This window comes from Urtica dioica, chromosome 11, assembly GCF_054948205.1.
Source record: "Urtica dioica subsp. dioica isolate 48M chromosome 11, U.dioica_male_clone48M_v1_H2, whole genome shotgun sequence".
NCBI lineage: Eukaryota > Viridiplantae > Streptophyta > Magnoliopsida > Rosales > Urticaceae > Urtica > Urtica dioica.
The window spans coordinates 9,297,794-9,320,283 of record NC_142766.1 but is presented as its reverse complement, the minus strand read 5'-3'; the positions used below and the strand labels follow the sequence as shown (position 1 = coordinate 9,320,283).

At 36.1% G+C, this 22,490-nt stretch overlaps 3 protein-coding genes across 3 annotated transcripts; 1 reads left to right on the top strand and 2 right to left on the bottom strand.

Annotated features, from left to right (window-relative positions):
• Window positions 1–998: 998 nt before the first annotated feature.
• On the bottom strand, window positions 999–2,001 carry LOC149381070 (uncharacterized). The gene is made up of 2 exons (XM_089601729.1): window positions 1,243–2,001; window positions 999–1,102 (listed from the first exon to the last, which is right to left on the bottom strand). The coding sequence occupies exons 1-2, from the start codon at window positions 1,617–1,619 to the stop codon at window positions 1,087–1,089; spliced, it is 393 nt and encodes a 130-aa protein (XP_089457855.1). The 5' UTR covers window positions 1,620–2,001; the 3' UTR covers window positions 999–1,086.
• Window positions 2,002–4,374: 2,373 nt separating this feature from the next.
• On the top strand, window positions 4,375–6,569 carry LOC149381069 (uncharacterized). Its single transcript, XM_089601275.1, has 4 exons — window positions 4,375–4,478; window positions 4,586–5,244; window positions 5,413–5,989; window positions 6,080–6,569. The coding sequence occupies exons 1-4, from the start codon at window positions 4,375–4,377 to the stop codon at window positions 6,567–6,569; spliced, it is 1,830 nt and encodes a 609-aa protein (XP_089457401.1).
• Window positions 6,570–9,318: 2,749 nt separating this feature from the next.
• On the bottom strand, window positions 9,319–13,892 carry TPR7 (Tetratricopeptide repeat (TPR)-like superfamily protein). Its single transcript, XM_089601033.1, has 11 exons — window positions 13,574–13,892; window positions 13,075–13,305; window positions 12,947–13,003; window positions 12,727–12,855; window positions 12,472–12,549; window positions 12,326–12,396; window positions 11,797–11,846; window positions 11,501–11,690; window positions 10,654–11,215; window positions 10,302–10,445; window positions 9,319–9,853 (listed from the first exon to the last, which is right to left on the bottom strand). The coding sequence occupies exons 1-11, from the start codon at window positions 13,661–13,663 to the stop codon at window positions 9,707–9,709; spliced, it is 1,749 nt and encodes a 582-aa protein (XP_089457159.1). The 5' UTR covers window positions 13,664–13,892; the 3' UTR covers window positions 9,319–9,706.
• Window positions 13,893–22,490: the final 8,598 nt, after the last annotated feature.

The window sequence follows — 22,490 nt, the reverse complement described above, 5'->3', positions numbered from 1 at the left end:
TTAAACTATATCAATTTGGTTTCTAACGTGGATCCACCATTCAATGTAGACGCACACCCTAACTTTGATTTTTTTTTTTTTAAATCATTATCCGTTTAAAATGTGAAATTGTTGTGTTTTTAAAAAAGTGTTATAGATTTTGCTGAAGGAAAAATATATTGGTTTTAAAAGTAGAGGTGCGTTTGTAAATTGTTGCTATCATAAAATGCTTTGGTGTGGTATATTTATATATGCCTCTACCGACTAACTGATATAGTTAAGTGGAGTCAAATTTTGAATGCCATTATTTTCATCAGGGTTCATCTGCGAGCCACTCCTTCAGAATAAGGCGAGTGCCATTAACATTCCAGGGAAGCCCACACATAACTGCTTCACAATATTTTTGGAGTGCAAAGAGAATAAAAGAGTTTAGGGTTTAACCATTGCGCATTTCATCCTGTTTTCCTCTATATATTGCTCAAACTACTTGTCAGAGCTCCTTTAGGAATCTGTCAAGACCCTTCGAGGTTCGCCACAACCACCGTCTTTGAAGTGGTCCATTCATGTGATCGGAGGTTTTTTGCTTTGACTGAGTATTTTTCTTGACAAGCCTAATTGTTAAAATCTTCTGTGTTGTATCCCTGACATTCATTGTTTTAAAATCATTTGCAATTCTAGTCCCTTCATGAACTAGTATTAATCATGATCTTGAGCTGCTTTCAGTTTCATGTATGGAAACAATACATATCTAAAAGGTTGTAACTTTGTCGTGGAATCGCATGAAAAACTACAAAATCAAAATCCAAAACTATCCATTTATTGTTACGAGAGTTAAAAAAATGTAAAAGGTGAAGGCTTATTAGGAGCTTATAACGGCTACAGAAAGAATACCTATTGGAAAAGATACCTCAATCTATATATTGTAATGTAAAAAAATACTTCTTATATATATATATATATATATATATATATATATATATATATATATATTTACATTGAAAAAGAGAAGAATTCTTCTGTATTTACTCTTTTGTTTCCAAAAGTCTCTGATCGTCATTCAAAATATAAGCTCTTCTCTGATTCCCATTTCGAACGTCGAATTCATTTTCACACGATATTTTCTCTGAAATAATTAAGAAATGGGAATTACGATTGTGTAGGTAAGGCAATATATTACCTTGACAAGTATTTATTTATTTGGAAACCAATCAATATATTTACGACGACGACGAGGACGACGAGACAAGAAGAAGCAAATATTACTGATCTCTCTGCGAGGGGCTTCTCCAGAATCCAGAGGTAGAAAACCTGCCCCACATTTCATGATCAAGCTCGGCGTCTGCCACGTCAAGCGTGGGCTCCCACACCTCGATGGTGGGCCCATAGCCCACAAGCGAAGGCCCAATGGGTCGGCGGTCGAGGAGCAGGCCGTCGTGGCCCATCCGACGGCCGTTGCCGCTGCTCTTCCGGTGAGCCCAGGCCCGGCGGCACACTCCGGCCGGCACCTTGTACAGAGCCAGAACCAGAACGCTCACCGCCGCGCACGGGCAGCAGCACCACACCGCCGCGCACGCCGCCGCCGTGCCTCCCGCCACCTCGCCGATCCTTCTCCGCCGCCGTACCGCCGATTTCCCCGCCATTGCGTGCACTTGTTTTTCTTCTTCTTTTTTATGTGAAACGAGGACGACGAGGGGAAGATCTCGCCATCGCCGCCGCGGCCGAGGGGTAGGGAAAGTCTCGCGAGAAACTGAGGTGCTCAAGATTTGGGTTCTAAATCGGAAAGAAAACAACCAAACGAGAAAGAAGCGGAAAAAAAAAATCACAACCAACGCGTAGATTTCCGTTGATAGCCGAGAAAGCAGAGGAAGACTCTCTATCTCTCTCTCTCTCTCTCGCTTCCCTTCAAAAATTGAAAAATTGTTTTAACGATAGTTTTCCTTCACTCGAATTTGATGGCTATACTTTATTTCTGCTGATTCTCGAATTATCTACTAAAAGTTTTGCTATTTTCTATTTTGGCAGACGATCAGTTGGAAAAAGAAAAACCTTTGATTTGCACGGTATGGAACACGTGAAATGAGGTCTAAGTCAACCGTTTCAGGCTGTAAATAGTTGCATTGCATCGATTACATCACTAAGCATATGAAAGGAGAAATTTGATAGAATTATGAAAGAAAAAAAAGAGACATATATAAATGAAATCAATTATTCTTTTAAAACAATAAATAAAATTATTATACTTCTTACATTTTAGGCAATACTCCTCGACTCAATAAACTCTTATTCATTCTCACAACACCCTATTTCTCTCCCCTAAAAAACCACAAAATTCGTTTCATACTCCACCACTAGATTTTAAAATGAAATGTGAATATTGAATTTTTCTTATATTAGACGAATCTCAATATAAAAAGTGCAAATTACATGAAATTTTAATATAAAGGTGAATTAAAGATTAAAAATTGTGCAGCGTAAGTGCATTGTGCGAATGAGTGTCCAACATTTTTTGTTGGGGATCTTGTGCTTTTTATAAATGGGGGTTATGCATGGACGTGGGTTGATCAGTTACACATCGTAAACGGTTATTAAATATATGCTCACATCGTGTGTGAAGTAACTGCTTTGATAATCGTTCGTGGGTTATCAGAACGGTTATTGGTACATACGTGACAATTGTAAGTGTTATTTGACTAGTCTTTTTTATATCAAGCACTTCTTCGATATTTTCGGTTCAATCCATCAGTAATCAGAACTTAACTTATGTTCTTGGTCGTTTCTCACTTGTTACACCTCAAACTTATGTTGTTCGGTGTTTCATAGTTGTTCAGTGTCACGATTATTCTGTTAAATTCCCATCATAACAAGTACAAGTTATGAGTTAGTTTTTTTAAAATCTTGTTTCTCTCTCTTAGTGTTCGGTGTCACGATTATTTTGTTAAATTCTCATACTAGATTAGAACTGTTTTTTTTTTTAAAAAAAATTATTTTTTACGTCGTTCTTTGCCCACTGCAGACTGACATATGCGATCAATGCCGGCCTTGGGCTAAGGCGAGATAGGCATGGGCCTAGGGCCCCGTAATTGTATGGGCCCCAAAAAAAAAAAAAATCTGTATATAATGCAGGGCAGGGCTCAATCGACCCCAGACGAACGAACGACTGCGACTCTGCGACCCAGACCTGCCTCCCCGCCGCGCGACCCAGTCGAACGCCGAACGCGCCATCTCCGCCCCGCGCGACCAGACGAACGCCATCTCCGCCCCGCGCGACCCAGACGAACGCCATCTCCGCCCCGCCCAGTCCCAGACGAACGCCATCTCCGCCCCACGCGACCCAGACGAACGCATCTCCGCCCCGCGCGACCCAGACGAACGCCATCTCCGCCCCGCGCGAGTCGCGACCCAGACCTGCCTCCGCGCCATCTCCTCTGCGCAGTCCAGCCTTCGCGCCATCTCGCGTCAAGTCCGACCCACCGAGCCCTGCTAAATCAATGTGAGGAATTAGAAAATTATCCCCAAATTTTCATACAGCTTTACTCATGCGTTTTGAGGTGTTTTTCCCCTAAATTTCTTATTAATTTTACTAATCCTGTTTTGTGTGATATATTTGCTTCAGTAGCGAGTAATTTTTTTTTTTTTTTGGAGTTATGTTCTTTGTGTTGTGGAAATCTGACTGTTGTTATTAGTCTCTTGGAGGTGATCCTGTTAAAAATAAAAGGTTTTCTTGTAGTTTACAGGATTTGCTTACCGGATTGCGGAGCTGCTTGGAACATCAAGGTTATTTGTAATATTTGGTATAGCCGATAGGTATATAGCTGAATGATATTGTGTTTCTCTTTTTTTAATTTAGTTGATTCGAAAAAAATTTATTTAAAAATTAATTGAAAATAATTTTGACCATTTAAAAAACAGTTTACAAGTTTTAAAAAACAGTTTACAGTTTACAATTGAGAATAATTTTGATCATTCTTTGCGTGTTTTCAGCAGTTAATTTAATGAGTTCAATTAGAAGATACAAGTCGGGTGCCGAAAAAAGAAAAGAAAAGGAGAAAAAAGAAGTTTTACATAAGAGTCAAATTGGTTCTCTCGATCGGTATTTTAAAAAAGATGTGGTTACGGATAAAACAAGAGCTGAAGTCGGCATTGAGAACGAACAAACTAGTCAAAACGAGAACGAGAACGAGAACGAGAACGAGAACGAGAACGAGAACGAGAACGAGAACGAGAACGAGAACGAGAACGAGAACGTGACCCCGAATGAAGAACACGATAATGAAATAGGTTCCATTTGTTTGGACGAGGATGATCCGGCAAATTGGAAGCAAATAAATCAAAGTCTTATCGATTTTCTTGTTGAAAAAGGTCCTAAAAGAAACATTGATGTGAGATTTCCTAAAGATGAGTCTGATAGAAGTTTCTCTTCAAGTCATTATTGGCGAGTGTTACCGAATGGAGAGAGACAAGACAGGAGGTGGTTGGTGTATTCAGCTTCAGTCGATAAAGTTTTTTGCTTTTGCTGTAAGTTATTTGCAACGAATCGTCATAATGTAGGCCTCTTAGGTGATGGAGGTTTAAATGATTGGCATAATATTTCTGCACGACTTTATAGCCACGAGAGAAGTAAGCTACACGTTGACGCTATTGCTAATTGGGTGGATTTGGAAAAAAGACTTAAACAAGTGTCAACCATTGATTCGAGTTTACAAGAACATATCAACAAAGAAAAGGAGCATTGGAAACAGGTTCTACAAAGGATACTAGCTGTTGTAAAAAGGCTTGGGAGAAATAATTTGGCATTTCGCGGGGATAATGAAAAAATATATGACGAGAGGAATGGGCTTTTTCTACAGATGATAGAATTGCTTGCAGAGTTTGATCCCACGATGCAAGAACATGTTCGCCGTATCTCGAAAAAGGAAATTAATTATCATTATTTGAGTCACAAAATTCAAAATGAATTGATTCAATTGATGGCAAACGAGGTGAAACTCTCAATTGTTTCTACAATCAAAGAAGCAAAATATTTTTCGGTTATACTTGATTGTACGCCGGATGTTAGCAATGAAGAACAGATGTCTCTAGTAGTAAGGTGTGTGAATATTTCCAAAAATCCAATTGTGGTTGAAGAGTTTTTTATAGAGTTCATAAAGGTAGATGACACTTCAGGACTTGGACTCTTTAATGAACTTCTTCATGTTTTGGAGGCTCTTCATCTTAATTTTGATGACATAAGAGGGCAGGGATATGATAACGGTGCTAACATGAAAGGTAAAAATAAAGGTGTACAAAGTAGAATGCTTGAAAAGAATCCTAGAGCATTTTATTCACCTTGTGCTTGTCATTCTCTAAATCTTATGCTTTGTGATATGGCTAATTGTTGTCCCAAAGCTGTGTCATTTTTCGGTGTCATACAACGAATATACACATTATTCTCAGCTTCTACGAAGAGATGGAAAGTCTTTAATGATCATGTGAAAGGTCTCACTGTCAAGCCATTGTCGGAAACACGTTGGGAAAGTCGCATTGATAGCGTTAAAGCAATAAGATACCAAGCCCCGCAGATAAAAGAAGCTTTAATGTTTTTGGCAAATAGTAATGAAGATGCTAAGACAAAAAGTGATGCTGAGACTTTAGCCGTATACAATATCCAGAATTATGAGTTCTTGTTGGCATTAATTATTTGGCATGATCTGTTATTTGTTGTTAACAACGTGAGCAAATTTCTCCAAACTAAAGATATGCAAATGGATGTTGCCATCAAAGAATTAGAAAGTCTACTTGGCTTTTTGAAGCAATACAGGGAAATTGGATATGATCAAGCTAAATTGCAAGCTACAACGATAGCAATTGAGATGGATATAGAGCCTGTGTTCATTGAAAAACGAAGAGTACAGAGGAAAAGACAATTTGATGACAACGCTAGTGACGCGCTCTCACAATCCGAGGAAGAGTCCTTCAAAATTAACTATTTTTTCTACATTGTTGATCAAGCTATATCGTCATTCCATAGCAGGTTAGATTATTTAATCTTATTATTCAACACTTACTGTATCAAGAAATATTTTTGTTCATAATTTATTGTCATAATTATCTTTGTCAATAGGTTTGTACAGTTTCAGGATTTTGAAAAACAGTTCGGGCTTTTATTTGATTTGAAGAAATTAAAGGTCGTCGATAAACACACTTTAAAGAGTTTCTGCGACAATCTTGCATCATCGATGGAGCATAATGAGATTTCAGATTTAGACAAGAATGATCTCTTCAAGGAACTGGAAATGTTGAGCCGTAGTGTCCCGGAAGATATAAACAAAGCAATCGATGTTTTGAATTACATAAAGGACTTGGATTGCATTTATCCAAATGCGTGGATCGCTTACAGAATTATGTTAACTTTACCAGTCACGGTTGCCCATGCAGAAAGAAGCTTCTCAAAGTTAAAATTGATCAAGTCTTATCTTCGTTCAACTATGTCGCAAGAAAGATTGAGCGGTTTAGCTACTTTGTCTATTGAAAAAGATATGGTCGAGAAACTTGATTATACGAATTTGATTAGTACTTTTGCATCTAAAAGTGCTAGGCGTGTTATGTTTTGATTAATGAAAAACTTGATTATAATTTTTTGTTTTATATTTAATTTTTTATTATTATTAAAAGGCCCCAAAAATTTTATTCGCCTAGGGCCCCGGATGAGATCGGGCCGGCCCTGTATGCGATCATCTACATATGTTTGCAAACGTCTTCGAACACATGCATTTGCGAAAGTCTACATATATAAGTGGACATTTGTTACTTTTCTAAGAAACAGTTACTTTTGTACACATTTTCATGGAGTAATTGTTATGTTTAGTAGTACTTGAGGGCTTAAAGGTGGCGAAATGTGTTAGAAAAATAATAGATTTGGAGATATTGGATACGTTGTATGAAACACTTCAAATAGATAAATCGTTGATCGAGGTCAAAGTTGATGGTCCACGTGTGAGCCGCCTCTTGAGTGCTTTTGAGGTAGCGACACATATTCTCTGTATCAATGAGTCGCTAACTACTCCAACGCGAGAAGATATGCGGTCACATTTATGTCTACATCGGACTTGGTTCCCCAAGCTGGAGGTCAATCAAGCCACGGTTTAGACTCTCGCTTCATTAGCCAGGCTCCAACCCTCCACTTCGGTCAAAAGTTAAATCTCTCACCTCGAGTGGTGAGGTCTTTTTGGCCTAAAGGCATTAATTTTCATCGGCATGCCTCTACACTTTACCTGATTAATCTCTAGAGTTCATCAATGCAGGGCGACTAGGCATAGTTACCTTCTTCTTAGGGCTCATGATTACAAATGTAGGATATTACGACTTCGACGCAGCACCAACTGATGTCACTGAAAATGGAAACACGAAAAAAAATCGCGTACGCTACTACAAAATGGTCTTTCTGAAGCGGAAAGCCTACAAAAGCGACATTTTGCTTTTAGCATCAAATTGTCGATTCTTAAATGATTATCAAGATTTATTAAAAATAAGTCTTTGTTTATTTTTGTAAAGGTAGTTTTTAAAATTATGTGTTATAGTGCATGAATTAAAGGGAATTTGTCACAAATATGAAAACATGTGCATGTTGACAAAAAAAAAAAATCGTTTACAATGTTTTTTACCACAGTTGATTGCGGTCAATTCGAAAGTTTTGAGGTTAGATTTTTTTATTTATTTGAAAACTACGTTTTTTAAGGCATTCAAATAAATTTATACATATAATTCCTATTTTTAATGTTTGGTAATCAGACTCACTATTAATCATTTGCTATCATTTGTTGCACTATTCACTCAAAATTATTTGGTATTAAGCTTTTAAAAAAATTTAAATCATCCTATAAGTTTTATTATTTATTGACCTTAGTCTTAATTGTTTAATAGACAAATTACATATCATTAATTAAAAAAAAAAAGAGTAAGTACTCTCATGTGTAAAGAGTCAGATTATTGTGTTAAAAATAAAGAGTATTGAGTTAAATATGAAAGTACTCTCGCATGTGTTTCATAGTGCATTTTTAGTGTAAAGTGTAACTTTGAACTCTATTTTAGTGTTATAGGCAAGAGATGGCTTAACAAGAGTTGGTTCGGCCCATACCTTTAAATAAAACACAACCAAATTAATGAAAATTGTTTCTAGTAGTTGTATTTTATACTTTATCGTTAAAAATAGCATTTTTAAATATTTTATTTTTTAAGTTATAGATAGCCACGTTTCTTGATTTTCTTGATACTTGCATTTAATAATAAATAAATAAATAAATAAACTAGTTCAATGTTTTATACTCTATTTGACTTTATTTATTAAAATTCTGCTTAGACAGAGTCAAAATGTCTTACACGATGTAGAGTCAATGCAAGCGACAACTTGTTCTGATGCAAAAGATGAACAAACAAATAAACAATGCGTAAAAAAATGACAATGTGTGATAACTCATTTCGGTGCAACGTCACCTACTCTAGATGTGCCCAGTAGAAACGAAATTAACTATATGAAAAATTGTTAAAGTACAACAATGGACTTATATGAACAATCTCTGTTTCAATGCCATTTTCCTAATACTACCCGTGAATTTCAACTCAGACTGCCCCTGAATCTGAGCTCCCCTCACTTCCACTCTCAAACACTCTCCAGTGTATTTGGTAGATCTCAATATCAAAGCCCTGAAAGTGTATATGAGTGCCTCAACAACTGTGGAAGTCAATCTAAAGTTTCGTTACTCATACACGCGAAGAGAACCAATGTATAAAGTATTCTACGAATAATTATGGCATTTCAGGAAACTTGCCATAAATATAGTTATGCACACAGCGACAAATATGTCTCAACATATCTTGAAGCATATTACCAGACATCTTGCCAAACAAACTTACAGTAAAAAATAAGTCAACAACACACGTAACAACATTTATTATTGTATTAATTTAGAAAGATGAAACTAGTTGTTTACCGTTTAAAAAAATAGCTATTTTTAAATGATTTGATTTGAAATAACAGGTATTTTTTAAATTCTATTTAAGTGTTATTTTTATAATTTCTCCACCAATTTAAGATACAATTTGGTTCAATTTCAACCAATATATACCTATTATAATGAGTCATTAGACAAATGTACTAGCTCAATTGTTAAACATCCAAGATTATTTGAATCATTCAAAACAAAAAATGATAAACCAAATATTATTTTGATTCATCTAGTAATCAACTGTTTCTTGCTACCATGCACATGTAGCACCAAGATTTCAATGTATAAGCTGTCTGAAAAACACGTCGCTTACCCGATTTCAATACTTTTTCAGAGGTTCATAAATTATACCAACACAAAACAAACAAACATTTTCATAATCTTATTTGTATTTAGGTCAACTTATTGAAATAATTTATATACACGAGTCTGAAAAAAAATTAGACAAAGATGGTAAGAAATAAAAGATAAAAGAGCAAACAAAAAATAATTAAAAAAAACTTCCATATGAGATTTACCCTATTTGGAAAATCATCTCTAACACGGTCGAAGTGATGAAACCATTAAATATGAAACCATTAAAAACAGACAAAATGGAAATTACGGGCATCACTAACTTGACCAGTCAAAACTACAAACTCATCGCTCACTATCTCCCATAATTCAGGACCCAGTAACACCCTAAAGCCTCCATTGATGCTTGCACAAAGAAGCGGAAGTTAACTAGTTGTAAATTCGGAGCGGTTCTAGGCCCCAATGTAGCCTAATCTGTGAAGGATCATTGCTAATATAAGCATGCATATAGCCAAAATGAGACCGGGTTTTCCCAGGAGCCAATTCTTTGTTTTCTTTACACCTTCCGCGCCCCTCTGAAACCGATCTGCCCATCGCATCTGCAACAATGATTAATGTTTAGTATTCCGAATTTAAAAATATTAATGCCAACACTGATTGCAAGTAGGGAATAATATCTATCTCGCACAAATAAACATATGGGATCATTACCACATCTGATGACTCCAAACAATTTACTAACATCCAGGTCCATTATTTTAACAGAACCATGAAAAATACAACAGGCCATCCACAAAACTTCAAGTCTAACATAGTGGGTGAGTTTAGCAATATGTTCTATATTCTTATGGCTTATAATTATCAGCGATAGACTTTTACAAATATTTTCAGAAAGGTCTCGTCAGGTTGGATCTGTCTTACTACTGGCATTAACAGTTTCTCAATGAAGATATTGACAATCTAACAATTAAGGAGACACAAATTATTTGGTAAAAAAATGGAGTAATTCAGAGTAAAGAAAGGAAAGAGGGAAGTTTAAAAGGGCACCATTTTATCCAAGGCTTCAGGGGAAAGCGATGACATTGCTTGTTGAGCTTTCTCTGCGTCTTCACGAGAAAGTTTAAAACCAAACTGCTCACCCATGTTTGCCATCACCTCTGGGCTCATATTCTTTATCATTGATGTAAACATCTGGAGGAACACATTAAACGGAAATCAGGGATTTGTACAGATAAATTCGAAGAAAAAAAGCTGAGTGTTTCCCATTATGCACACGATTGGGCAGTACTTTCTTCACTTTAAACACTAAATGTTATCGGCTAAAAGGATAGCATAGTGTATGACGCTAAAAGAGCAATTTTATATATGGAGAGCTGCGATAGTGTATACAATGACAAACCTGGCGTGTAGCAGGATCTTTCATTTGGTTTCTCATCTGTTCTTGCATATCAGCAGTTGTGGCGGGAAAGCTTGACGGAAACGCAGTACTGCTTGAATTTGAAACGGAACCACGAGAACTAGCTTCGCCCTCTGTATTAGCTTCAGTAACAGAGCTCTCCCTACTTGAAAATCTTGACCCATTAGCTGAAATTCCAGCACTTTGCGTTGAATTGTTGCCCCTCAAATTGGACGCCATCTCAAACATGTTCTGAAGTTCCTCAGGTGACATTTTACCCATCATATCAGTGGCTGTTTTGAGCATATCAGGTGTCACATTCGGTGGAATCGAATTGGCTTTGAAACTGTTATTAATATTGTTAAACGAGCTTCCTGTAGAACTCGGGTTACCCCTCTCAAAAGAGGAAGCCATTTCAAACATCCTTTGCAGTTCGTCAGGTGACATTTTTCCAATCATATTTGATGCTGTTTTCACCATGTCGGGAGATATATCTGTCGTGTTATTTGGATTCATAGCAGCTATGGTTTCAGGACTAGCATTTGCGATGAAATTCTGGAATGATCTGTAAATAAGCCACATGTATAAGGAGATAAAGTTATAAAACAAATAAAAGATATGCACAACGTTACCAAAAAAAAAAAAAAAAAAAAAAAAGGTCCAGATTCACAAACCATTTCACTTTCAATAGATTTCACATCACAACATATTATCATACATTCCAATTCAGGAGAAAGCGAAGGGATAACATATGACCCACGACCATACCCAAGCTCCAAATTTTTATAATTCATCCAACAATTGAATCTTAAAAATGTACAAGCAACAATTTCTAATAGAACTTACGCACCTTAGAGCTTCAGGATCAGATTGTAAAGCCTGCAATCGTTCCGAATTGATTGATGCACCACCATTGCTTGTCACAGTTTCAGTCTTAGTTAAGCCCTTACTTTCCCGTGATTGAGTCACAGAAGATGAGCTTGTGCTATTGCAAGAAGGTGCGGTTGCTTCATCTTCATCAATTTCTTCAATTACTAAACCTAATTAAATTTCCAAAAAATATCATGATGATTTAATTCTAAGGCACTATTCATGTTCACTCAATACAAAGTGAAAATTTGACATAAAGAAAATAGAAAAACATACCTCTTGGTGCAGGTTCATCGCCTTGTTCAGCTAATCTATCTTGTGTATCCCTATTGGAAAAATGAATGCTAATTAGGACAAATAAGTACACCACTAATACAAATTATTCGTAGTGAATCTTGAACAGAATCATTAGTTTCAACTCCGTATATCGTGTCACATACAACAATGTTGAAAACAGTGACCTTTTCCATTTAGTTAGAAAGTGCCATATGTGTAGCAATTTAAGACCGTGCACAAAATTGAAAATAATATTTTTACAGAGAAATTTTTAACAGAGCAAAAGTGATCAGAACCATTTTCTAACCAACCAAATCTGGAGCACAATGTTGTAGTTTCTTGCACTAGTGAAAGTGACATAAGGCACCAGTAAACCCTTCTGGGTCTGGACTAAGGAAGAAAAAAAAAAGACGTACAGGGTTTCATTGCTCATTTCAAGTCCATGAAAGTCATTCTAGCACAGTGCTTATGTTTTCCATAAAGGGCTATCCAATCCAACTATTTATGAGACTGAAAACATAACTCTTACCTGAGTACATCAGCAATGGTCTCATCATCAGGAGAAACTTCATTGGCCTTGGCGAGATCACGGACAGCATCCTTATAGAATAAATGTTTGTTAAGCAGGAGAACTCTTACTAATATAGCTTATACATCCTTCAGAATAAAACTTACTCTAAATTGACCTAGTTCTTTATACGCTTGACCTCTCCGGTAGAGTGCCTTGACATTATTGGTATCATAGGACAACACCTGAAACAATTAAAAGCACGACATTAAAGATCTAACAGTTTTCAGATTCCCACGAATAAATTTGCTGATCAATTTGCATACACATTCGGAAGATATTGTAGCATTGCTACCTGCTATCAAAACTTTAGGGAACAAGCACTTTAAAGAAATAAATACACAAAGCCATTAGTTTCTAACCTCTGAACCTTCTGCTATGCATTCATCATACTGCTTTGTTTTCAAATAACAAGACATCAGGTTCAGTGAGCACGCCAACTGTAGTGCTCGGCCTTTCGATGATGGAGTTGCTATCAGGTTAGTTTTCGCCTACAACATCACACATCAAGATATATAATCTTACTATAAAAAAGTTAACTTTTAAAAAGAAAGAAACAGGGGACAAGCAATATACACTCACACGCAAGTATTTCTGCGATGCATCACTGTACTTTCCCTGGCTATGAAGCTCATTCCCCTAGAAAAAAATCAATCAGAAATAATAACAAAAAGATTAGCTTTTTATTTTCCGAATTTGCGTCCACAGACCTGTTTCTTAAGAATCTGAGCCCCGCTGAGTTCGTAGGCGATCTTGGCGTCGATTCGGGTGCGCATGGACGCTATCTCCTCCGGAGACGAGTTCGCCATCTTCTCTCCGATCTCGGCAATTTCTTCGGGGCGAGTTTGCTTCAGCTGCTCCGCAGCGTTCCTCAGGTCATCTGGCCTCATGTTCTTCATGCTTTCCGTTGCCATCCTCATCAAATCCGGGTTAGACATCATCTGCTATGCCCAGAAAGCCGTTTTGGCCAGCAAAACAACAACAAACCATGAGACATTTATTTGAGGAATATCGCAGAAGAAATATACCAATAACATCGCGATTTCTTCTCTTATACGTCAAATTCCTAGTTTAGGCCACTTACTATCATATTCCAATATAAAGGGAAACAAGTAGGATGAATTTGTTGAGGATTTTAAAAGAAATCGCTGGAATAAAATTGAAGCTAAGAACAATAAAAAGAGCAGAGATTTAAGATTCGCGATCGACCTGTTGTTGGATCTTGGCGAAATCCGAGGGAGACATTCGACTCATCTGCTCCTGAGCGAGCCTCATCAACTCTGGATCCATCATATTCATGTTCCCAGATTCTCAAATCACTTTCTCGAAAGCCAAACCGAAATAATCCAATCGGTTTTATATCTTTTTAAATCTCCGACTTCGAGTTTCTCTCTTCGAATCGAAAATTTAAGACTGGATTGATCGAATTGTAAAATTTCACGAAGAATGGAAGATTCTAGATATATAGTTTATTTATTTGTTTATTTTTGCAAAGAGAGGTTACGTTGGTTGAAGTTGAACTCCGACTCCTAATAGTGCCTGTTTGATTGAGTCGCCATATAAATAAAAAATAATAATTATTTTTTAATTATTCATGGAGGAAAAACAAAAATAACGAAGTCGATAGGAAGACTCCAACAGTGAGCGAATTCTACTTTTCTTAGGTTCGGTCAATAGTGTCGTCGAATAGAGTCGTTGTACTTCTATTCTCATGTAAATTGGAACAATTAAACGCCTTAGGACCGTAGTGCCGGCCACTGTCGGCTCTAGGATATATTGGAGCACTAGGCAAAAAAAATAAAAATTTAGGCCTCAATAAGTTAAAAGAAAGTCTAATAAACCTCTTTTGATATTCCATTTTTGCAAAATCCACGTCAAAGTCACATTATTCTGAAATAAATCATGTTTTTCAAATATTATTTTTTACCATATCTTGCTAACATAATATACTGTCTCCTTATTGTTTGTTGGCATGCATATATTGAGACCAACTCATTTAAACGAGCTATACTGTTGGCATGGGACTTCGTGACTAGGTCTTACACGTATAGGCCTAAGGAGTTTGGACCCACCTCGACGATAAACGCTTTAGATCTTGAAGGCTCGGAAAACGACACTTGAATGTTTTTTTTACATCAATGACATCTCCAGAAGACCACCTCGGTAGATTTGCAGTGACAATCATAAATGACGAGGTGAATTGACGATCCACCTCGGCAACGACGTACTTCAGAAGCTTTAACAAAGTTACGATCGAAGACGTAGAGCGCAGTGACAGACCCAGGATTTCACAAAAGGGTCGCCGGTTTTTTTTTTTTTTGGTAATCAAATCCACAAAAAATATACATTGTCGTTACAAAATAGATAGATACATTTTTTTTTGTCATCAAATCCACAAAAGATATACATTTTTTTTATATCATTATCGAATCCACAAAATAAGTCTAGCCGAAATTGAAATACCCATATGTTCGTTCGATTTTCACAAAATCCCAATATATTAGTTCTCCTGTAAACATGGCAATAAAAACAAAATATTAGAAGTTTATAACATTCAAGTACTAATATAGCAAAAGAGAAAAGTTAGTAACTAGGTAATTTAGAAAACAAACATGAACAACAAAGATTCTAAATTGAGTGCGTCTTTCTGTCATATCCCAAAAATCGTCGGCAAGTTCATCAAGACTAAATTGCATAGCGATCTCTTTCTCAATATACACAAGTAGATTATCACACAAGAAATCATCTTCCATCCTATTGCGCATACATTCTTGATTATATGCATAGATGAAAAAGAACGTTCTGGTATAGCAGTAGAAACGGAAAGTGTAAAGATAAGAGTTATCACTCTGTAAAGAAGAGGATATGATCATGTTAATTTCATCCGGCAACATAGATCGGAAAGTATAATCAACTCCAAAAAATTTGGAAGCCCTTGATAATAATCAAGTCTAAACGTAATTGTAGCATTTCGTAAGCTTCAAAGTCTCCTGGGTAAAAATTTTGCATTTGCAAATATCATCGATTCTGAATGTCGTACGCATCTCTCTAGGATCTAAAGATGTACACAGACTAATCAATTCCATAGTATTATCACTGAATCTGTAATTCATTTCATCCCGTTGGCAATCTATCGCAACAAAATAAATATCAAATTTGTAATGATGCTCTAGAGTATCATCATTTTTTTACGGCGAGGTTGTCTCCTTCTAGGAACATGTTTGACAGTCAAGTCAGAAAATTCTGGAGAAATTTTTTCGCAAAAATTACGCACATCTTTAACTATCGGCTCCCATCCATCATCTCTTAACTTCTGCATCGTAGGTTTCGTAGTGGAAATAAGTGACATTGCATTTAAAATATCCTGGGCTTGAAGTTGCAAAGCTTGAGATAGTCTATCCGAGATCTCCAAAATTGCTCTCATAATATGCAAGATGAAAACAAATTCTATTGATGCCAAATCTTCATACGCTGTTTCTGCATCAACTTTTTTATTAATAGGATTTTGTCCATTAATAATGCATAAAACTTCACAAGTGGCACTATACATCGTGAGCAATTTGACTTCAAATGAGAACTCTAGCGGACATCACTTGGTCGTGACAAAGAACCGATCTGATTTAGGTCAATTCCACTTTCTATGCTATGGATATCACCCAGTAGTTGACATTCGATGCATGAGCCGCCTTTATTTGGTCATTTCTCTTACATGATGCACCGACAACATTGATAATGAAACTCATCTTGTTAAAAAAAAGTGGTGGACATGGTTAACATCCTTAGCTGCATCAACTAATATCAATTACAAGCGACGAGCAAAACAATGGACATAGTAAGTTTGTAGACATGCCTTTGAAACCAACGCTTGCAAACCGCTGAACTCACCACGCATGTTACTCGCACCATGTTACCTTGCCCTCTAACATCGAGATTGTATTGAGCTAAAACGGAAAAAATACCTACACAAAAAAACTCATATAAGAACATACTAAGTAAAACATTGAGTTTATATTGATAAAGAAAAGAAGAGTGCCTTCTTTCAAAGTCAATGCTTTTGTGTCTTTGACGTGAACCAATCCAAAAAAAATGCTCTTGTTTGTCAACGAATCTCAAAACAATGGACATCTTCTCTTTTTTAGATTCTTCTCTAGCTTCGCCAACCAATAGACAATACTTTGCATCACCTATCTCTTCGCGTATGTAATTTCTCACTTTATTGTCCAAGACATGTAAAATATGTTTTTGTATTTTCGGTCCCGTATACAAGGCATTTCGTGGCGCGTTCTTTATAACTGCATCTATTTGAGAATTATATCTTTGAATCAAGCTTCTCAACTCTAAAAACATTCATCGATTTAATGATGTTAGATTCATCATGGCCTCTAAGTGGAGATCCTTCAACCGTGAAAGCATTTCTTCCAAAATTCCCACTATCCATTTTAAATAAGAAACAAGGAAGACAAAACACGACATCTTCTTTTTTAGAATATTCTAACCAAGGTTCTTGAAAACTTCTTAAATGTGTTTCCCCTACAATGAGATATTCTCCTTCTTTTGTCTGATATGGACCTTATTTAATGTAAGCTCTTCATACCTCGTCGTGCAAATGAGTTGGATAGGTGCATATATGTCACCGTTTTCCTGGATCTTATTCCAATTTCTTGATATCAAACTCAACTTCATCTTCAACTTTATCATCATTTCTTTGTAATTATGAAAGATTGCTAATTTCTTTCATCAACTTGGACTTCATTTGTTGTACTTTGAATACTTTGTCTCTTGAAGAACACATCGATTGTTCTTTTCGTCATCTGAAATATCCAAACTAAATTCAACATCACTTATTCAATAATCAATTTGATATTTCTAAATACATCTTTAGAAGTTAAAGAATTAACCACTTGGATATTAAAAACAACCTAACTAAATCTGAAATAACAACTTCAAATAATAGAAGTTAAAGAGCTACATTTCCGAAGACAGAGCCAAGAGTCGATCTCTGATGACGAAAGACGAGTTATTGTTGCGGCGACGATGAAGTCAGATGGAGGAGCGCGTTGCCGTGCAAGTGGACGCCGGCGCAGCGCTGATCACAAGTGGTGGTACGCATGTAAACTGAAAATTAGTTATTCTAAAAACATTAAAAAAAACGGTTGACAAATTCTACTGATTTTCCGATACCGTATCATTACCAGTACTGACAAATCACCCTAGAAATTCGAACAAGACTAAATCAAGCTTAAAATCTAAAATATATACCCAAAATTCTAACTATTTTCTCTTTTACGACTTCGAATAGAGAAGAAAAAAGAGAGAGTTTACCTTATGACGTAATTTCCCTTGTCTTGTACAACGCAGAAAGTTCTTCAGCCATTGCCAGCTGCCAATGGGATAAAGAATAGCCTCTTTATAGGAAAACAGCTCAGAGAATTGATGTATAGAAGTCAAGAAAGAAAAAAAAAAGAGGTGGAGTATGTGGAGTAAACATAATCAGGTAACTGAGTGGACTTACGGGTTTGCTGAGGGTAACGAGGTGGAGAAGGAGGAGAATGAGGAGGCGCTGAATCCACACTCGTCAAAGCTTCATCTTGGGTGGCAGTAGAAGTAGAAGGAGTATCGATAAGATGAGGTTGTTCATTTGCAGGGTTAGAAGTATCAACCATACAAGACTCAAATCAATGCGAGTGAGATCATATTCATGCAAATTTGGAGGGAATGGAGTAAAAAGGGATATGTTCAAAAAACAAAATATGAGAGACATAAAGTTTTTGGCTAACCGGATCATAACAAAGATATCCCTTTTGAGCTTCATCATAACCAATAATGACACAAAAAGCAGAACGAGAGGTGAGTTTACTACGTTCGACACGCGTTCAGAAAAAAAAACAAGCAAAACCAAAAATCCTGAAGAAAGTATAATCAGGAGCATGACCATGAATTTTTTCGAAGAGAGACAAACCTGAAATATGATGTGCCGGTACAAGAAGTTTGATGGAAAGATCCATCAGAAGCAAGCAAATCGGATAAATGACTAGACGTATATTTACCACCCAAGTCACAACGAAAACATTTAACAACAACATTATGTTATGAAACTCATAACGATATTTCATAAGATGAACTTAACAAAACCGAGTAGAATCATCAATAAAGGAGTTTGTAGGAACATGTGAAGGTCCTCAAACATCATAATGTACTAAGTCAAAAGGCGCAGGAGAAACAGAGACACTTTTAGGAAAATGTAAAGCATAAAATTTTGATAATTTGCAATAACAACAATCCGAAATATCATGAGTCTGCAAATTTCCTAATGCTCATGTGGATGCTAAGTACTTTAAATGAGAACCAGAAACATGTCCAAGACGAGAGTGCCATAAATAAAAACTAAAATATGAGGGACTTAGAAGTAAAGAAGACAATGTTGACATTGATGCCCATAAGAAGAGTAGTAGTTGTTGCTTATATGCATTTGATGTAATAAAGTCTCATAAAGACTCTTACTTGTAACTGCCGAATAATTAATAAAGAGTTGAAACTTTCATTCATTCTTCTTTGTTTGCTTGAAGCTTTATGATAAACCTTTGTCTTTAGTCCTTAAACAAACCTAACAACAAATGAAGAGTCAAATACAGATTTGCATGAACAAACTCTTCATGATTTGCTTGAAACAGTATATTCACAATCTAAGGATCAAAGGGCTATTGATCTCAGTATGATTGTTAGGAGAACCTATGATGTCTGGTTATGAGACATAGAGAGTTGGAGACTCTATAGTTCTTCCTCGGTATCTTCTAAAGATACTGAATTGACCAGTGCACTTCTAGAGGCAGTGTAAGAACAAACCATTTAACATCTTCTGTCTCAAAGTCACTATGTATGAATTGCATCATGCTTACCTCAATCATGAAATGAGACATGTCACTTCATAGCTAACATACTCTCATTTGAGAAAGTCAGAGTTCTAGATTCACTATGTGATATAGACAAGACCTGTTGATTAAGTACTAAGTTATGGAGATGTCATGAACAACTTTGTGAAGATCTTATAGATATGGAATTCATGTACAATATTGTTGAAATACAATGTATATCACATCATGCTTTGTTCCTTGGAATGTGAATAAATGAACTGGTCAGTGTCCAAAATGAGTCATGACTCTTTTGGATGAATCAATGTGACTTGTTATCTCATCGTCAATACATTGTTTCTAACTTATTCACAAGTGACAAAGGAGTTGAGGAAATAATAACTCGAAGGGTAAAATGGTAATTTTATAAATCTCATCTAGTTGATGATATTCATGAAGGGTAAACATAGATAACATTCAATGGATCCACTCATCGCAATTAAGTATAATTTTGAGTAGAAAATATATTCATTTGAACCGAGAGATTTTCAGTGTCAACTCTTTAGTGGAGTCAGTTGACATTAAGCTAGAACTTGGAAAAGGTTTGTGAACTTTTGTGTCCAAGTATGCTAGCTCAAGCTTTGTTCATTTGGATCCATGAGGTCACTACCAGTCATTAGAGTAAGATTTGTTAAACTAGTAGCTAAGTCAAAACAAGTTCAAGTGTTGAACTATACGAATTTTACTAAGATTGTCTAAAGGGTAATTTTGTCCATTCGGACATAAGATGGTAGAAATGTCAAAATAGGATTTTGGACATTATCATATGATGAAAATGTGAATTAATTCACACGGCCAAGAATTAGTTTTGGGCCTTTGGATTGAATTTCATTTTATGGAATTTTATGTGAAAATTCTACATGAGTTTTTCTTGTATTGTCTTGTACAAGTAAAGAAACATTTAGAAGCATGTTCTAGATGTTAAATCTCGTGGCCATCATCAAATAAAGAAAGAGGGAAGTTATTTTATGCATTGATGTATGAAGATACTTGCCAAAAAAGGAAAAGAGAAAACAAATTTATAGCACATGGCTATATGTTACACGCCCAAAACAAGAAAGGGAAAGTAATTTTCAGCCTTGGTATTACTATGATAGGAATGGGAAACAATATTGTGCTCATGAATATGTGATATTCAGTCGTAATAGAAAAGAGATAATTGTATCTTTTGGATTGAATTGATTCAAGGCAATACCTTCTCCTATAAATACCACACCACATTCACAATGTTGAAACAAGTTTGTGTGTGCCTTTGTTTCTCTATTTTGGCCGTGTACTCCTATCTCCCTCTTTTCTTCTCGCTCTTTTGTTTTGGCACCTAGGTACTCATTAGACCTAGCATTTTGTATTAGTTGTTTGGCTCTAAGACTAGTTCTTAGGTCATTGTGTTTAATAGTGCCCACACACTAAATCATTTCCAAGCTCGAAGACTCTAGTGGTAGAAACTATTGTGGTTGCTCAGATTCAAGAAGACACGAAGGAGACAAACTAAGTGGGGAGACGAGCGATTCAACCAATCCACAAGCTGCTCAACGCTCAAGCTTCAAGCGAGTTTGGTACCGAGTGAAAACGCATTATAGTTTTATTTTAGATTACATGTTCATGCACTTTGTCTAGGTAGTAGAATCGTTTTACATGTTTTAAAGAATTTTTTTAATTTTCCGCCACTTACAAGAAGCGATAAAGTATTCTTAATCCTAGATCTATTCCAACAGACAAGTCAACACTAGAAGTTGCAACGTCATGAACTCTCAGCTCATCTAAGATGTAAAATCCCCTTGCCTATGGCCTGTCCCAATCAGCTTTTAGGATCGAGGATGCTACACATAACAATCAGAACGAGAAAACAAAACTAAGAAACCAGAATCACATAATTGATCAACTGAGGCAAGATTCAAAGTAAGATTTGGAATATGGTAAACATCAAAGAATGAAATTTTAAGGGTGCAGATAGATCCGAGACCTTACTAAGGATGAGTGTGATGTAGAATTGTGTCACTAAGACCTTCAAACTCATCTCGAAGAGCCATAAAAGCTTAACAAGACGTTGCACCTCCCGTCGAGCAATGTAAGCTGAAATGCTCATAATAATGTCGTCTCGATCAAAGCAAGCTGATCACAAAGGCTATACATAGCAGAATTAAACTCCCGAACACTCATATTGTTTTGTTTAAGAGCCGAATGTTGATCTCCAACTGACATTGCTTTTCAAAGTTAGACTATGTGTACAGCCTTTCCAAATGCCTCTAAACCTCCTTAGTCGTCTCGTATTTTGCCAATTGAACACCGACCAATTGATGAACCGAGTTGTTGACCAAGTAATAATTTTGGAATTAGAAGAATCCAAAATATCCAATTGTTCAGCAAAGCCCTCGTCCTTCTCATTCGTCGACTTTGTGTAGGTTCCAGAATCATAGCACATACGAATTCCTTTCAAGAAATTTTGCATGACATAACTCCAATAAGAATAATTATGTCTAGTCAATTCCACAGTGATAGCCTGACACAAATTATCTTTAACACCAGCCATATGGAAGAAGCAAAGCGAAAATCAACAACCAGATCCCCAAATCCATAAACGATGCAAAATTCGATAGAGATAGTGAACCAGAGTATGTACCACGGTGATGATCAATTCAGTGTGAAAAATCCTCCCCAAACAATGCAAAACCCCCAAAATCGGAGCCGAAACACAAAGTCAAATTCGTAATAAAAAGGGCTTGAAGACCGAAACTTCTAATCCTAAAGCAACCGATTCGAAGGTGACAAATCTGTGCTCTGATACCATGTGAAAATTACAAAGAGAAGAAGAAGAGAAATTTGGGAGAGGGAGATAGCCAAAAAGAGGCTAGGGTTTCAAAACGCAAAAGTAATCATGAAAAGATACAAGAGAGAAAAATAAATAGACAAATACAAATAATAGGCTAAGACTAAAATACCCTAATATAAATATGTTATTCTAATAGTTTTGTCTTTAGTGTTGAAAGCCATAGTTATTATGAAAAGTTTAAGGTGACGGTAAATCTCATCAAGAAGAAAAATATCCCAAATATAAAAATTGACCTTGCAAAAAATTATAACTCTTGTGAAAGATCTTTGTTTCTTGGGAAAATATCACATATATATCATGTGTTTTAGTGAAATGTCGAGTTCATACCATTTGTTTAACTAAAATAACAAAATTATACCCTGAAATAGATAACAGTGTCACAAATCTC

Excerpts from the sequence above, each read along its gene's own strand:
- LOC149381070 (XM_089601729.1), bottom strand. The coding sequence starts at position 1,619 with ATGGCGGGGAAATCGGCGGTACGGCGGCGGAGAAGGATCGGCGAGGTG.
- LOC149381069 (XM_089601275.1), top strand. The coding sequence starts at position 4,375 with ATGAGTCTGATAGAAGTTTCTCTTCAAGTCATTATTGGCGAGTGTTAC. Across the intron at positions 4,479-4,585 it reads ATTCAGCTTCAGTCGATAAA|CCACGAGAGAAGTAAGCTAC; the intron begins GTTTTTTGCTTT and ends ACGACTTTATAG. Across the intron at positions 5,245-5,412 it reads TAACGGTGCTAACATGAAAG|CTTCTACGAAGAGATGGAAA; the intron begins GTAAAAATAAAG and ends CATTATTCTCAG.
- TPR7 (XM_089601033.1), bottom strand. The coding sequence starts at position 13,663 with ATGAATATGATGGATCCAGAGTTGATGAGGCTCGCTCAGGAGCAGATG. Across the intron at positions 12,856-12,946 it reads CATCGCAGAAATACTTGCGT|GCGAAAACTAACCTGATAGC; the intron begins GTGAGTGTATAT and ends GTGATGTTGTAG. Across the intron at positions 9,854-10,301 it reads CTGAAGCCTTGGATAAAATG|ATGCGATGGGCAGATCGGTT; the intron begins GTGCCCTTTTAA and ends TCATTGTTGCAG.